General features: G+C 46.0%; 1 protein-coding gene across 2 annotated transcripts in view; it reads left to right on the top strand.

The window, feature by feature from the left end:
• LOC119449431 (PHD finger protein rhinoceros-like) overlaps positions 1–16,830 on the top strand; it is a 66,695-nt gene extending 49,865 nt beyond the window's left edge. For both annotated transcript variants that reach the window (XM_037712602.2, XM_037712601.2), the window contains one exon: positions 13,340–16,830. In XM_037712602.2, the coding sequence (XP_037568530.1) occupies positions 13,340–16,312 (2,973 nt within the window). In that variant the 3' untranslated portion in view covers positions 16,313–16,830. The remainder of the gene's footprint in view (positions 1–13,339) is intronic.
• Positions 16,831–17,718: the final 888 nt, after the last annotated feature.

Below are 17,718 nucleotides of genomic sequence, written 5' to 3'. Positions count from 1 at the left end.
AGAACACTGGGGGGGGGGGGGGGGGGGGGGGCATTGTGGTGCTAGTAGATAGTTTTAGTATAGTGTAAAATGCTTGCACTAGCGTTGGTGGATAATGCAATGCTAAGTAATGCTATAATATGCTAGAGAGCACGGTGCAAACTAGTCTTTCAGAATAGTGGAACTGAATGTAACACTAATGCAAACGCTTAAAGTTGCAACACCGTCTAGATGTAACAGTTCGCAATGTACAAGTAAACCAAGTGCACGCCCGATATCAACCTAATCCTATGCTGCATCTGTATATTCCACATAGCACACGAACCACGCTAATACTGATCACATCATAAAATTTAATATTTATGTTGTGCCATCAGTACGAAATACAAACTGCTTGCAAGAATTCGTAATCTATGGCCTCTGAGGTAGGGCAGTGTGGTGCCGAATCTCGGAGGCAATGTGCAGCTGGTGCAGCTTCTCTCATTAAGCCTAAAGAGTCGAAAGATTTAGAACAAATCTCGGACACAGCGCCCAGCTGTTAGTAATACTTTGTTTTCAAAGCATCGTGACAAATCTAAAGCAGATCCAAGAATGAGTTGGAACTGATCTGGCCAAGTACACTGGATAGATTGTGACAGATGGTGACGACTTGACAAATGCGAAGCAGACGGTGTTCACTTGACGGTTGCCACCATGTTATTCAATGCTAGGCTCCGCTTAGGTACATTAGCGTTGAACACTCGATTCATAAAATAGCATAAGCTTTCAAGAGCCCCAGTGTCACTTGCGTACTAGGCATGCGCGGTGTGGATAGCACAACTAACTCTAAATTCTTGTGTTTGCTGCTTCACGCTATACTCAAACTGTCTGGCATCTACACGTTGCCAGTACATTGCTTCAGCCAGCATAGTAATGATGGATAGTAGGACAGTTTAAACTCATAATAGCAAGGTTGCATACTACCCAAAAATACCTTTATTTGTCAGATACTTGTGATAAGCCTACAGACTGATATCCAGTAATTTGTTATGTCCGTGTAGGTTATATTGAGGTTTGAATGGATGTCCGAATTTTTATAAACATTGCTACACTAGGTTTGAGCAGCCTTATCGTTTTTTATTTTGCCTTAAAAAGATATGGACACAAAATCTGAAAATTTTACGAAAATGCTGAAAATCAATACGCAGTGTGTGATTACACCGAAAAGAAGTAGTCACTTAGCTCATTTTTGAGCCAATGGCTTTATTTTTGGCGTTTTTGTGAGCGCGCGCCTCGCCGCCCGACCCGCGGGAGTTGGAAGGCGTGACGTCATGACACCCTCATCGGATAGCCACCCGGCCGGCCGCGGTCATTCAAAGTGCGCCGATGCCGCCATCTCGAGCATGGATTCAAGTTCTGGTGCCTCTACCAGCGATGAGTACACGTCTGAAGACTTGTACCAATTTGGCAAGGAATATTACCGCTTACGGTTACGAGCCTTCCACGTCAGGTGACGAAGAAGAGCAGGCGGCCGTGGAAGTGCCGGTCAGGTTTTCGCGAACCGTAGCGCGAAGATTTTGCTCTGCACCAGACACTTGTGCAAGAATTATTTGTCATTTCCTCTGTAAACTTGCTTTTTCAAGAGTGCACGCAGGCGAGGTAGATGCGGGGTACTTCAGCACTGCGTGGATGACTGAATAGTAGTTTATGCCGTCGGCGTGAGCAACTGCTGTGAGGTAGCGGTACCTCCGAGACTCTCATGTTCACTTCGCCAGCTGACCGACAGATGGCAGCACCTGTCCGGCGTTCTGCCCAGTTTTTTCTGCTTTTAGCCTGTGGAGAAGCAGAGCTGTGTGTGTGTCTGATCTCGTGAGGTGCGCTCGCTAGCCTTGTATTGTTTTACTATGCTTTGCCAACATTTTTAAAGACATTACTGCCTTTGTGCCCAGCCTCGGGCATCTCGCCCCAGCCTCGCCCTCACACTGCTCATGAAGGCTGCAAGTGAACGAAAACAGTACCGACATCTTTTCGCCTCCTCTTTTCCAACGCGCCGCTGATCATTTCTGCCTTGCGTTTTCGTGAGAAGATCGATGGTACAGTGTCGGGCTTTAAGCATTGCCTTTTGAGCGGCATGCTGAGGCTTTTCAGCACAGCTGGGCTGGTCACATAATCATCGTCGACGAAATGGTCCGCGCAAATGAAGTAATTTTTTAGAGGTCTCCAGGCTGTGCATGATGGCTGACAGGCAGGTATCCAAAGTTTACGCACCTTCTCGTCTCTGGGAAATGTGTGCGACGGCGTACGTGTGACGACCGACGATGCTGTTATAGCAGCAATGTCTGGGCATTTCCTTCCGCCGCGACAAACGCGTCTGTACCGAGCGACAAACGCGGGAATGCACATGTAAGACGCACCACCTGTGTGGAGCGCCGACGGGGATAATGTTTCAGACGGGCCTTGTGCGAAGATCGCCGAATGAGAATAAACAAACGCTGCAAGGGACCGACACCCCTGAAAACAGTGCGATGGCTGTGGCTGACCTTGGCCGCATGCGCGCGGTTGGGTGTTATGACGTCAAATTTGAGCTTCTGCCGGTGGCCCCTTGGAGGCAAGGTGCAACAGAAAATCACAGAAAAAAATATATTTCTCGATATTTTTTTCTAAGCCGCTTGTTGTATTCGTCATTTTCAACAGTTCAACTTTTGTTCCGACGCAAAAAAACACTCCAACTTTTGTGTCCATATCCCTTTAAAGGGGCGCTGAAACACTTTTTAAACATATTAAGAAAACATTGCCCATCTGTCTTGGAGGTTGCTGTGAACATCTGAGCCAAATATTAACGCACTTCATGCAGCAGGGAATCTTCAATCTGCTGTCAAACTTGGCGAAAAATCGCTTGCTCTTGTTTATGCAATGTCGTTGTACAGTGTCATTGAAAGCAGCTGGCCCACCAACGGTATTAGCTGATTTCATGATTACGAGAGCATTCTTGGTAATAAATGATTGCGAATTTTGAGTTAAATAAATGAAAAAGATATATGTCTGCGATCTCGGAAAGACAAAAATCATTTCATCTTTGCATTGTGTGCAGCTGTCTGCTGCATGCAGCCGCCATGGAGTGTCGTGATGAGCCCTTTCCTCGCATGCGACACCAAACTTTTGGCCGGGGCTTTGCCCTCTTGGCTTTTTGCTGTGTAGCTTCCAGCGCGCTAGCGGAGATGAAAGGAGAGAGAAAGCCGGGTATCGGTGTGATAACTCCGCTTATAATTGAAGGATTGGAAAAATTTTTGCGGCATGACATTCGTGAGGTGATGTCCTTTAATAGTGAGGCCATTCTATGATTAGTTAAAAAAGGGCTTCAGGGCCCCTTTAATTGGTCTTCCTGTATTGTATAGCCTCACTTCCTAACCTCCGATTTCTACCATAATACTCTTTTGATAATGTTCTTGGAACATGCAGCACTCAATGTTTTCAGAACATTGCAAATAAAAAGAATTCTTTTATCAGAAATAATTATTTATGGTGAGTAATACTACTAATGTCACATAGATTTGGCAGCATGCATAGAATGGATGCCAGCATGTGATAGAATGGGTCATTTGTTGATGTCAAACACTGACCGGCCCTATGTAAACATTCTGCAGCAAGTATGTGAAACATTTAAAAGACAAGAAACAAAGAAAAAATGTTGGGGGTTTAATGTCCCGAAACAGCAAAATGGGTTATGAGCGACACTGTGGTGGAGTGCTTCAGAATAATTTGACCACTTGGGGGTTCTTTAATGTGTACCCAAAGCACAGTACACAAGCGTTTTGCATTACGCCCCCATCGGAATGTGGCTGCCATGGCTGGGAATTGGACCCACAGCCTTGTGATCATCACAACATCAGAGCCACGGATCCACCATGTTGGGTAAACAATAAAGGACGAGCCACAGTGCGCCTTCTCAAAGAATCGTAGAATATCACAGAAAAATGCATTGCTACCCATTATTGCAGCACCAGATATCCCTCTAGTAATCTTAATGTGAAGCTCTCTGCTGCTGGTGGAGGAGCATTCTTGGATGTGGTCTTGCTCAGCCTTCTCCTGTGCATTTCACATTTGTCTGATGCATGGTTCAGTGTGTTGTTGCGATGTACCTACACACACAGATTGCATGTGAACCAGCTGCACCTTGATGGGCACCTCCCATTGGAGCACTTTTGGAAACGGAGAGAACTGGACACTTGTCCAGTAGCGTTGGAAGTCGCTGCCTCTTCTCGCCTCGAAACGTTTCAATATAATATAATTTCCTGTTGTAGATTAGTCTTTACTTGTGCTTACGCAATTGCATCACGTGCAACACATGCACATGTAACACTTGTAACACTCGGTGTAACTAACACAGCTTTGCTGTTCACACCATCTTCACACAATTGTTGGTCGTGCGCGGTTTGGATAGTTTGGCCACTTTGACACGTGTTGGCAGGCAAACGGCTTTATTTGCGACTGTTAGTGATATTGTGGCAACGAGCGACCACGCAGACTGGTGAAGTCTCAGGGCTCTCGCAGGAGAGGAAAAACCGACACCTGATCTCTTAGTGTAGCATATTTAATCTGTCTCTGAACGCTAGCCTGTGCCAGTGCGTGCCAGCCCCTCGTGCCTCATGCAGATGTGAGCATCTACGTAATTATCATGCGACACCGATGCTGCTGCCACTACAAAGGGCTCCCCCCCTAGAGAGGAGGAAAGTTCGACGAACGATGAAAAGTCCACGTGACGCGGCGTGTCTTGGTGTTGGTCTTGGGTGTCACGGACAGAGGCGGCGTCGATGGATGCAGCAGAGTTGCGTTGCACATTGGTGGGGCCGATGGCGCGGATGCTTCAATGTAGGCGGGTTTGAGACGTGCCAGGGCAATTGTGTCTGATCGGCCGTTGACATTCACGACAAAAGTCGTCGGACGACGCTCGAGAACACAATATGGCCCGGAGTAGTGTAGCTGCAAAGGCTTCCGCACGGCACAGTTACGAACAAAAACGTGTGTAGCAGAGGTGATTGCAGGAGAAACGTACGGAGACCTTGCTTCTTGTGAACGTGTAGGCACAGGGTGTATCTGGCTAAAGAAAGCTTGCAGTTCGGCAACGTAGTCGGCAGGTGATGGCATAGGTGTTTTGCTGGTACCGACAAAGAAGTCGCATGGAAGGCGTAGGTGAGTGCCGTAGACTAGCTCAGCACAGGAGCAACCTAGGTCGCCCTTGAGTGCGGCCCTGATGCCAAGTAAAACGAGAGGCAAATGTAGAACCCACTTCTCCGGCGATTCATGTGTCATAAGGGTTGCCTTGAGATGCCTGTGAAAATGTTCAACAAGTCCATTGGACTGCGGGTGGTAAGCAGTCGTGCGAAAACGTGTCGTTCCAAGTAGTTTGAGTAGCTCGTTGAAGAGTGTTGAGTCAAACTGCCGACCGCGATCGGTGACTATTGTGGTTGGGCAGCCGAACCTTGCAATCCATGTAGACACGAAACTTGCTGCGGCAACAGTGGGCGCTGAGATGTCAGATATAGGTGTAGCTTCTGGCCACCGTGTATAGCGGTCGATGCATGTCAGCAGGTAGCAGTAACCCTTCGAAGGTGCCAGAGGCCGACGAGGTCCAGGTGTACGGTGTCAAAACGAGCATCTGGTGGAAGAAAAGACTTGACAGGCGGAATATGATGACGCTGGATCTTGGAGCGCTGACACAACAAACAGCAGCAAACCCAATCGCAAACTTGCGCGTTTAGCCCAGGCCAAATGAAACGACTAGAAAGAAGCTTCTGTGTGGCGTGTATGCCAGGATGCGACAGGTTGTGCACGGTTTCGAATAGACGTCTGCGAAGGGATGCCGGAATGTATGGTCTAGGTGTGTCGGTAGAAGTGTCGCAGACGACGGACGTACCATCTGGAGTCACAACGGCGTCCTCCAATTTCAGGGACGTTGACGAATTCCAGAGTGTACGAAGTTCGGTGTCATCACGCTGTCGACTGGCGAGTAAGTTGACATTGATGATGAAAGGCTCCGACATCAACGTCGAAACGGCATTGACGCCACTCAGAACGTCGGCTGGAACGTTGTCGGTGCCCTTGATGTGGCGGAACGTTGTTGTAAACTCGGAGATGTAGGAAAGGTGTCGACTCTCGCGGGGTGAATAACAGGACGCTGGACGGTTCATTGCGTGCACAAGGGGGCTTGTGGTCTTTCATGACAGTAAACGCACGGCCTTCTAGGAAATGGCGAAAATATCTGATAGCCAGGTAAACTGCGAGTAATTCACGGCCAAAGACGCTGTAGCGGGACTGCGCAGGCTTCAGTTTCTTGGAGAAAAAGGCAAGTGGATGCCACGCATTGTCGATGAATTGCTGCAGAACGGCACCAACGGCGGTGTTTGAAGCGTCGGTCATGATGGCAGTGGGCGCGTCTGGCTTTGGGTGTTTAAGCAGCGTGGCGTCGGCGAGGGCAGACTTGATGTCGGTGACCTCTTCATTCCACTGAAGCACTTGGTTACGTTTGTTGACCAGCAGAGCTTCTAGCAGAGCCATAAGTTGTGCGCAATCGGGGATGAATCGGCGGTAGAAATTGACGAATCCGAGAAATTGGTGAAGCTTGGTGAGTGTGGTCGGTTGGGGAAGGTCTTCGATGAAGCGAATCTTGGACGGTAGTGGTCAAATGCCGTTAGCGTCAACGATATGACCGAGGAACTCGATTTCGGGTTGACCGAATTCGCTCTTGGCAGCGTTGATGACAATTTCGTTACTAACAACAACCGCAAGTGGTGAAGATGTTCTTCTGCGGAAGAGCTTGCGACGAGAAGGTCGTCAATGTATGCAAAAACGAAAGGCAGGCCTCTTGTGACGGAATCGATGAAACGCTGAAAGGACTTGCCCGCATTCCGTAAGCCGAAAGGAATTTGTTTGAGTTAACCGAAAGTATTTATCGCGAGTCTGCTGTACATCTATCGGGCTCAACAACCACAGATCGCGGCACCAGCGCCAACTTTGCGCCAGTTAGCAGTCCAAAAATTGCCCAGATATAATCCAACAATTCTGCTATATTGTTTTAAAAGTAGTGTATTTTTATTAGCGGTTTTGAGAAGGCGAAATGATGTCATCTTTAGTGGATTTATTGACCTATTTACGAAGAATAATCTATAGAAGTTGTTCCAGTGGAAGGGGGCTTTTAGGCCTCTTCTTCATAAACACTGCTCATTTGCCAATATTTTATTGTTTCATTGCTCCGAAATCAGCGTGCCCTAACCTTTGAGACATTGTAATGGCTCTTACTGTGGCATTTATATTAATAGTGCGAGTGGCCATGTCCGTTCATACCTTGTAGTTTCCACAACGTCACCTTTGCATTGAAGCTAAGGTCATGCAATCCCTGAGTCAGTATGCTCAAACTTGTACAGAAATCGGGCCAGCACTTAGTTTCAAGGCTTTAACAGGTAACTTTATTTTCAACAATTTATCATTGAGTCACTGGTTGTTGTTGCTTTGAGCTGCACAAGGCTTCAGTCTCTTTATTTTCTTCTCACTTTCTTCCTGGTTTAGCCCCTTCAAAAAAAGGTTAATCCTTGGGCCATGGCCTATGCATTCTTGCATGCAAAAGGCCACAAAAGCCCTTCTGCAGTTTGTGAAGAGTACTGGATTGTACGAACGCTTGTGACAGCGGAGATTCTTCTGTGACTGTCTTTGCGAATGACTGACTCTATTTTTTTTTCTCTCTCCTTATCTATTCTTCCCCTTTCCCCCTCCCCAAGTGTAGGGTAGCCAACCGAGCACATCCTTGGTTAACCTCACTACCTTTCCCTCTTCGTTTCTCTCTCTTGTAATGCAAAAAAACATGACCACTGAGTTTTGTTAGTTCCATTCAGTGTTTGGCGCAGCCAATTTGTGGCACGCTGCTGCTTTCTGCCTTTAGTAGGCTCTTTCTATTTTTTTTTCTCTCTCCTTATCTATTCTTCCCCTTTCCCCCTCCCCAAGTGTAGGGTAGCCAACCGAGCACATCCTTGGTTAACCTCACTACCTTTCCCTCTTCGTTTCTCTCTCTTGTAATGCAAAAAAACATTACCACTGAGTTTTGTTAGTTCCATTCAGTGTTTGGCGCAGCCAATTTGTGGCACGCTGCTGCTTTCTGCCTTTAGTAGGCTCCTTATAACTTTCGAGTGAAGGCATATCGTGTTAACAATACGACTTTAAATTGTCTGGATCAAATTGTATAGCGACTTTGACGGGTACAGAAGCCCTCCAATTTCCCATTCTTTCAATATTTTAGCCGGCAACTCCGGTTGCAACTTTTTGTTGCATGCGGCCGTATCTTGAGAGCGGTCTGCGTTAGGCGCCGAGTCTAGGTACGTCGGCAGCTCGTAGCTTTGTGTGCGCTGTGTATTCTCGGCGGTCGGTTTGCGTTAATGTGGTAGACAACATGAAGGTCACTTCACTCGCTGTTGCTACTGTGTTTCTTCACACCAGTGTTTTGACAGCAAGTGTCCGCAGTCGACGTGTTCATGTTTGCTGTGTGCACTGACACCATGCTTGTTAATTTACTTAGCAAGCAAATGTTTACAAGTTGATGTCTCTCTGCTAATTTACTATCGCAATCGATCTTCAATTTTTGGGCGAAACTGCGACTTTTTTAAAAAATGCATTTGGATATATACGCGACCTTGTTAATTTGGGTGCGTTTTTGAGTGTGGCGGCGTTGCTGTCAAGTTTCCAAGTAGTTGAAACATGATCCCAGTAGACCTGTAATATTTAGAGTTTGTTTCACTAAGTCACTGTCAGGTTTCCCCTTTCCAAGATGAAAGATTTGATTGAGACATTTCCGGCCTTTACGAGTATTAAAGCCTTGCTTCAACATTGTGTTCCGCACACACTTCACAAGGTGCGGATAGGCTGATACTAAGTGGAGATACCTCCCCTTGTCAGATGGGTGTGTCACCTTGCACCGAACGCTTTTGCTGCTTTTGTGAATGCTTACATTATGCCACATTACTCTATTCCATGACGCACCATCACAGCAGTTATAATTCACGTGAAGCTCAGCCTCCTCGCACAGAAGTCTAGCTTACAGGATTATCTTTGTCTGTAGGCCTGACTTCACATTCCCCTGGAAGCAAAGACACTTGAAAAAATCAATATAAATAACGCTCAAATGGTATTTCTAGCTTATAAAGTAATTGGCAGGGACGTCGCCAGTAGTATCAAGATCCGCCACGTTTGTTGTCATCAATGCTCTGATGTGCTCGGGCGTTTGCAGCACTTCTTCACTAGGACAAAATTGGCTGAAACAGCAGTTCGCCTTTTCCATTCCTTCGGCAAGCTCTTAGAGATTTATTTAGGCAGGTTTGGAAGTATAGCAGGCACCGCACCATCTCCTAAAGTAGGAATATCGTGCTGTATTCTAACTTAGTGACCTTTTGACACTGTGCACGAATTCTCGCATGATGAATCTGAAGAATGAATATGAAAATAAAATGTCTCGCAAGACAAATGCTTTCATCTAAAATCAATTGCCAAGTTTCTAAAAGCGGTGTGAAGTGCATTATAAGCTGCTATTCTCGTTGCATATTAAACACTTTAGTTAATGTCAGAAGTTAAGACACAAACACGCTTAAATGGGTTCAAATCGCTTACCTTGCGTCAAATGTCTTTCACTGACAGCTGAATTCTCCTGTAAAAGCATCTCAGCCCTTGAGATAACCCGCTCCCAAGCTGCTAATTTCTCTATGCATGCCAGCGCACGGAAAAGTGACACTTTTTCCGCACACGATTTGTAGCCTGAATTGCATCCTGGTACGAAACACCATCGCTGAGTTCTTTTCTTTTTTGTTGACGGCATTCTTCACGAGGCACATGAACACAAGGGAACTTGAAAAACTATATGGAATGCCAACAAAACTGGGAACCAACTGCCGCACACATGCCGCCTTCATGCCTTGTTCACCGCACCCCCGACCGCCGCGCCCTGCCTTGCTCTAGTGGAGGGATCGCACAAGGCGACACTTCCGGACAAAGGAAATGCTCCACGCTCTTCACACCTCCCAATTCTAGCCACCCTAGCCAAACTCGCTATCTGTGCACAGTGCCAGGAATGCTGTCAGATGCATACTTCGACAAGTCTGATGCAGAGTCTTGCGATAGTGATAGTAGTATCAGCAAAGGTGATCGCTCAAGAGTATAGTCCCTGTATGCTTGATATGTGTGGCCAATGAGGTGCAATTGGTGACGACGGCATGCCACTTTCATTGTGAAAGCTCGTTTAAAAAAAAAATGTTTCCCCTTCTGGGAAGGTAAATTCTGCACATCTCGTTTTTCTGATCGAGAACGTGGGGACATGCTATATTTGTATTTTATAAATCGGGCACGTGTTACATTCAGTTCCACTTTTATTTTATTACTTTAAGCCCGCATAAATAGGATGCACATTAGAATTGGGTAAATCCTGGGGATAAAGCACTTGTTACTGCCAAGTTGGTGCTTGAGTTGGTGTACTATGTTATTCTTTTATAGTTGATGTGATCAGCGTGGAAGAAAGAAGGATGAGAAAGAGGCAGGTGCTTGTTTTGGGCCCCTGTCACTTGCCCGTTTTTCTCTTTTTTTTTTTTTTTTTCACGTTGATGGAACACCTAACATAGCTAACTATTAACTGCTGTTAGTGCTCATAAGTCTGGTGCTGCAAGAACTGGTTGCACTTGCCCTCATAATGTGTAGGCCTGGGAGCGTTGCCAGTGCATGCTGCAAAACTAACCATGACCCAAAAAAAATAAATGGTGTCATGTGTGCATATTTTTCCGCATGCTCCATTCAATTTTTTTTTTTTTTTTTTTTCCTTGTTAGGTTTGCGCAGCTGTATCTCCGTAAGTGCAGTCTTAGAAAGCTTTAGCTCGGGGCCAACTCTAATTTCCCTGTTCAAGTACATGTAAAATGCAGAACTGTTTTTATGAAACAACCGCTGGACCGATTTGAATCGTTTGTGGCACTTGAGAGAGAAAGTTAAATTCTAGCAGCTCTGGGAAGCAAAATTTGTTTGGAGCTTGAATTTTGTTTTTAAAAAAAATTGTCCAAAAAAAGCATAAAGTATAAAAATTCATAGCTCTGCACCAATAATAGATATCACAGTTCTGTAAAATGCATTTTTAGAGCATCTAAAGTGCCAAAATTTAAAATGTACGTGAAATTGCTACATTGGTAACGAGGGTTTTGCAATAGTGCTACTCACAAATCAGTGGTATATTTCAGAGCGATGTGTAATACATCAATTCTGTCCTCTTTAGATGCAAATTTTTACCAGGTGATTTGCCTACCAATTTTACTGAAATTCCTAGGCTATTCAGAATAATCAATACATTTGTTTTTTTTTTTTGGCTCATGGCAACATGGCTACAATAGTGATGAGAAAACACAAAAAAAGGCCTGGGAGTGCATTTGAGACCCAAATGGCACTTTGCCTTGAATTTTTTGTACATGCAGGCATTGTTAATCAGTCTCTGCTGCAGATATCAGCCTTGGGGGAAATTAATTGCAGAATGCTCACTTTGAAGGCACATGGTGAGAAAGAGAAATCACAAATGAGAATGTTGTCAAGGTTAGCGTAAAAAACTTGCTCCACGCGCACAAATGAACATAATGAAGTTAAAAAAAAAAGAAAAATTGTGAGCAAGAAACACCGTCCGAACAGATCAAATAGCTCGTCACAAAAAGAGTAGTATCAGTGGCACTTTTCAATTCACACTTCAAGTGGATAAGCCCAATTATGCATGCCCCAATAAGGACAAGTTAACATAAATTGGCTATATCAGCTTGTTTTGGCTGGACACATGGGCTTATTGTTGTTGTTGAAGTAGTTGATTGTGAGTCCTGTTAGCTGTGAAACTTATGGCTCAGCGTTGGCTTGGGTACTGCAGCAGTGGCATCAAATGGTGGTTATAGTTGGATCTTGCATACTTGGCCTGGTTTTGTGCATGCACTTGCTGCAGTCCTGTTTTTTATCTTCCGTGATGTCAAATTGTAGTATTAAGTTTTTATTTAAGTGCGTCTCATGTGTACCTATAATGAAGTTCAGTATTGCTAAAGGTGGGGGCCATTTAGTTTGTTTGGTTATTGTATTTTGGTTAATGTCTCTTGCTCTTTTTCTACATTTGGGAATTTGTCCTTTTTAAGTGTGTTGTGAGGAGAGAGTGGCCTGCTGTCGATCGTGACAGTGTGTATGGGAGCTGGCAACCCTTGGTTGCAGCCTGCATATGTCAGACGAGCATGTAGGCAGTGGCATTGTACTCATCATTCAACTTACCTGCTGATTAGCCATCTCGGCCAATATGCATATATATTCCTTTTTTTTTTTTAATGAAGAGCAGCAGCTGAGCCAGCCGGATCGCCAGTGCTTGATGAAAGTGTGAGACACTTGGGCTTCTAGCTCTTTACTGTGCATCACTTGACTGCTGGTTTGCGCTGTCCGCCTAATACCCCTCTTTGCACTTCGAATTTGTGTCGCTGTAAAAGCATAGCAACAAGGGGTTGAGGACACACAGCCTAAAAGTCAGCCAAGATGTGTCAATTTTGCAGAGGGCAATGTGCAGAATTGTGCTCTGCTGAAAAAGCCTGCAGCGGTGATAGTGATAAGCATGTTGAGTTCCTATTGGTAGGGTGTCTGCAGTTCAGGTTAACTGACAGTAATCGCGATGGGAACTTACTGAAAGCACCATATTAACACGGATAGTATGTTAGTGCGGGACTGTATTCTGGATATTGACTGCTGGAGTATTTTTTCAATACGGATGCAACAGACAAGAGAAATTTTGGAAGAGGAAGAGGTGCTATTTTCTGCAGCCTTTTAGGGAGCATGCCTCAGCCCCTTTCTAGAAGAATGAGAGTATCAGTGCGTCTTAGGGCAAGAATGAAAACAACAGCAAAAGCAAAGGTCAGAGGTACAAAGCAAATTAACACACACATTGCATTGCACTTAGCTGCACAGAGGGGGGGGAATCAGTGGCCTTATTCATGGTGGCCAGACTAACTAGTCCAATAAGCGAATGTTCCTCTAAAAAATATGCCCAAATAAGCAGCTCCGCATAATAATGGCGGCTCTGTGGCTCTACAAAACAGCTCTGCTAATAAGCCAAAGACAAGAAGTATATTTAATCTGATGAATCTATTTACATTTTAATTAAAAGCATCCATTGTACAAGTGTGAGTGTCAGCAAGCCCAAAGAAATCTTGCTTGTGAGAGGAGAATATACAAGCGAATCAGTATTGATGTTTATAATTCGTGTGAATAGTTCACTTATAACAAGGGCAGAATGCTTTCCTTTGAAACACTTTTGATGCTCTTGAGATGACCAACCTTTTCACTGTACTGTGGATTTTGCAGGTGCGGAACCTTTGCTACATGGTGTCGAGGCGAGAAAAGATAGCCAAGTCTCTGCTCAAAATAAGGGAGGAGATCTTTGAGCACCAGGTGGCAATGCTGAAGCCAGGAGGACCCAAGATGAGCGAGCGTGAGCGGGAGGCTGTTATTCTGGCTGGCCAGAGCGAACACGTTTATGACCGACTGGTGTCTCAAGATGTGTCGAGCCCCAAGCCGTGCCTGCGCCTCCTTTTGGATGCACTTGAAGGCCGGGAGGTGCCTAACCTGTATGGCCTTACAAAGAAACCACCTAGCACGCCGACTAGGCTCCCGAACCCTTATGCCAAACAGTACGTCAACGGGCTTCGGTCACGGAGACTGTCCATGATGGGTGGGGCTGGGGAGTCCGAAGGCTGTGTTGCGCAAGACGAAGACAGCCAGGGTACTGCCGACTCTGCAACAACAGTTTCTGGCAGAGGAGACGCTGCTGCTGATCTGTCGTCGACAAGGCCAGTGCAGAATGCAGCAGCTGCACTGGAAACACTCTCTGAGGAGCAACTTGAGGCTAGTGAAGAGGAATGTGGCCAGTCAGTAGGCGGGGGGAACAATTTGAGCAGAGGTGTCGCAGAGGCACAGCTGAAGGCTAATCGAAGTCATAGGCTGGAAAGTGCAGAAGACACCTCGAGTACTTCATCTAGGAATGAAATCAGAAAAGAGGACCCCAGTGACATTGAAGGCAGGATGTCCACTCGAAGCCGAAATGCTGAGACTGTGAATGAAATTGGCGACACCGAAGGCAGGATGTCCACTCGAAGCCGAAATGCTGATACTGTGAATGAAATTAGCGACAATGAAGGCAAGATGCTCACTCGAAGCCGAAACACTGACACTGTGACTGAAATTAGTGACACCGAAGTCAGGATGTCCACTCGAAGCCGAAATGCTGATACTGCGAATGAAATTAGCGACACTGAAAGCAGGATGTCTACTCGAAGCCGAAACGCTGATACTGTGAACGAAATGAGAAAGGAGGATCTCAGTGACACTGAAGGCAGGATGTTCACTCGAAGCCGAAATGCTGATAGTGTGAATGAAATTAGCGACACTGAAGGCAGGATGTTCACTCGAAGCCGAAATGCTGATACTGTGAATGAAATTAGCGACACTGAAAGCAGGATGTCTACTCGAAGCAGAAACGCCGATACGGTGAATGAAATTAGAAAGGAGGATCTCAGCGACACTGAAGGCAAGATGTCCACTCGAAGCCGAAATGCTGTTACCGTGAGAAACACTGTTAAGGAAGAGGTCGGGACAGAAGATCCTACCGAGGTTGAGTGCAAAGCACAAACAAGGAGTCGAAGGCTCGGTTCGGTCGATTCTGTGAAAAGCGCATCAAAAGGCGAAACAAGGAAGGATGAAATTGGTGTTGTAAATAGCAGGACACCATTGCGAAGCCGAAGGCCTGAAAGGGATCAGTTCACGAGGAGTCCATCTTCAATAGAAAAGAAAGATGACCTTTTCGACACCGGGAACAGAACACCAGTGCGCAGTAGAAGGCTGGAAGCTAGTGACAGTACGCCGAAAGGTTCACCCAGAGGTGACACAAAGGAAAATGAACAAGGAGATGCAGGAAGCAAAACTCCAACAAGAAGCCGGCGATATGAGAGTTTAGATGATAGTGTGCGTAGCTTAGTCAAAAGTGAAATGCAGCAAAAAGGACCGATGGAATTGGAATGTAAGGCGCCTTACCGAAGTCGCAGGCAGGAGCAGAAAACTGAAGTTGATGAGCAGAAAACATGTCTGTTTCGAAATGAAGCCGAGAGAGGAGAGTCAATAGACGTAGGGAGCAGAAGTTCAAGTAGAAGTCGAAGATGTGATACAAAACTTGAACCTGCCCAGGAAGCAATCCGAGCATTTAGGACAGCGGAGGGTCAAGCTGATGAAATCGAAAAAGTAGAATGCAAGCCTCCTATTCGGAGTCGGAGGCTGGAGGTCAGAAATGAGGTGGCTGATGAAGTGGCGAGAAGTGCGTCCAGACATGAGGCAGAAAAGGGCGAAACTGATGGCAGAGTGAGTATGCGAAGTCGGCGGGCTGAAGCAGTTGAAGCATGTGATCACCTTTGCAAAGTTGTACTGAGAAAAGAAACTATAAAGGATGACACTGTAGAGCAGGAAAACAGGTCGAACTTTGGTCGCCCTACCCGACTCTCTGAAGCAAAGATTGAGCTAGTGCCGCATGAAGCAAGAGAGGTCTCGGAGAATCAGGATGCGGGAGACGAGATCGGAGTGAAAGGCAGTAGCAGAAGTCGGCGGTTGAGGAAACGGACAACAGCTTGCTCAGAGGAAGAAGAGCACCCACAGTTGGCCACCTTGGCCTCCCTCTGCGAGTTTCCTGAAGAACTCAACGACGTTGGACGCTGCACGCGCAGCAGCACCATGCAGAAGCAGGAGAATGCTCAGAGTCTCGAGGGGGCCAGCTCGCGCGAGCCTGCAGAAGGCAGGCAAGGCGTGACCACTGCAAACAACTATGTGAAGCACACATCGGACGAGAACGTGCCCAAGAGGCCCGAGCGACGTGAGAGACGTGACAGTGTGGCATGCAGTGCGCTGCTTCCCGAGGCCCTGTCGCCGCCTCGTGCATCGTTGAGTGGCTACAGGATTCCGAAGAAGGTCAAGGCCCCCAATGGGGTGCTTGAGGACCGGCGTGGAAGCTCTCCAGTGTCGCCTCTGCACGAGGTGCCCAGCCACTGCTATGTGGGCAGTGATGGCTACACTAGAGGGCGATCACATGTGGTCAACGTTAGGCGGCCCGTGCTGGGACACCACTGTGAGGGCAGAGGGGGAGCGTACGTGGAACGATGGAAGCATGACTTGGACTTCGGGGATCCCACAGGCAACTCAGCAACGTCCGAATGGGCAGGAAAGCAGGAAGTGAAGGAGAATGGGAGTCGTTACTCTATGCGTTATCGGCCCAAGTTTGGTGGCAAGGACAGTTAGCCTCTTTTCGTGTAACCTGCAGATACCACATGTATGATAACATTGTCGTATAATGTACATACTCATTGCTCATATGTTGTTACTTTCCTGCATTCCGCCTTTGTCTCCACACCATTTTTGTTTTTGTTTTTTTAAATCTCTGTAGTTAGTGTTCAAAGTGCTGAAAAGGGGCTGTGCTCCAGTTTGGTTTGAATTTTTGTTCCCACCTTTTCCCAACTATCTTACACTTTTGTTTTTATTCGATATAAAAAGAAAAGGCAAATTTTCTGAACGCTGTGCCCACAGTGAACCTGTGGTTACTTCAATAAATATGTATTTTTACAGTGACACTTGATTGGTACTGCTCAGATTTGGCAGCAATTTGCAGTGTCAAAATATAACGACTGTACAGTTAGAACTGCACTGAATTTTAGCGTTTGTAAATATGCCAAGTGTACAGTGTTTTAGTGTTGTTTAAAAATAAACTTGGCCCTTTTACTCCATTGCAGGGAGCAAGGAGCTTTGGTTCATGACTTGTCGTTTTTGCATTTCTTCTGGCTCATCTTTGGCAACTAACTTCATCTTACTTAGTTATGCACGCATATGCACACACAAAATAATTACGTAAAATTTCCATACATCAAGTTCCAAGTTCACAACATTGCAGCTTCACTTACCACCGTAGATTTATGTGAACTTTTAATTTTTTGCCACAGCATGGCAAGGCATCTGTACTCTCAAAGACGATGAGGCATGTGAGATGCTTGTCTTTTGCCACATGTCTAACAGGTGTGAAGGGTTACTTTGTTGACACAATGTTTGTGATAAGAGAACAGTTAAGTCATTGGAGAATGAGGTCAGTCTTGATTGCATTGTTGCAGTTGCTATAATAGTTAGGAGGCGTGTTTGGCTTTCAGCTGTAATTTTTTCAATCAACAAGCACTAATAAAAAGTTCCCAACACACTTCTAAGGGTACTATACATATATGCCATTCTTTAGAGGCCACGTTCAATAGAGTCTGTATTGATAAAGCATGTTGCCAACGAAGTTAACCAGTAAGCTTTCGTCTCGCTATATGAATCGATATGATAAACTGCACGCACTGAAAAGCCAAATGCTTGGCTCCGCTTTCAGTTATGCTTGAGTATGCGCTTTTCTGGCCACTCTGCAAGAGTTAGGAGGGTAGCTTCATCTCTTTAGCAGCTCTTCACAAAGGTAAAGAAGCACACTTTGTTCTCAGATAATGTGTGCAGTGAGTTCAAGCAGGGGTGCGATCGCGCAAACAGCTCGCTTTCCGCACGTTCGGTTTGACTGCTACGTCGCAAAGTGAGAAAGTTGCGGTACCGCCCCACTGTCTCTGACGGCCGTTGTCGCAATCACAATTCTGACCGATCACGAGAAGGTAAGCGAAGGAACGGAAAAGCGA

The sequence above is a fragment of the Dermacentor silvarum genome, chromosome 4 (genome assembly GCF_013339745.2).
Source record: "Dermacentor silvarum isolate Dsil-2018 chromosome 4, BIME_Dsil_1.4, whole genome shotgun sequence".
Lineage (NCBI taxonomy): Eukaryota > Metazoa > Arthropoda > Arachnida > Ixodida > Ixodidae > Dermacentor > Dermacentor silvarum.
This window is presented reverse-complemented; position numbering and strand designations above follow the sequence as displayed.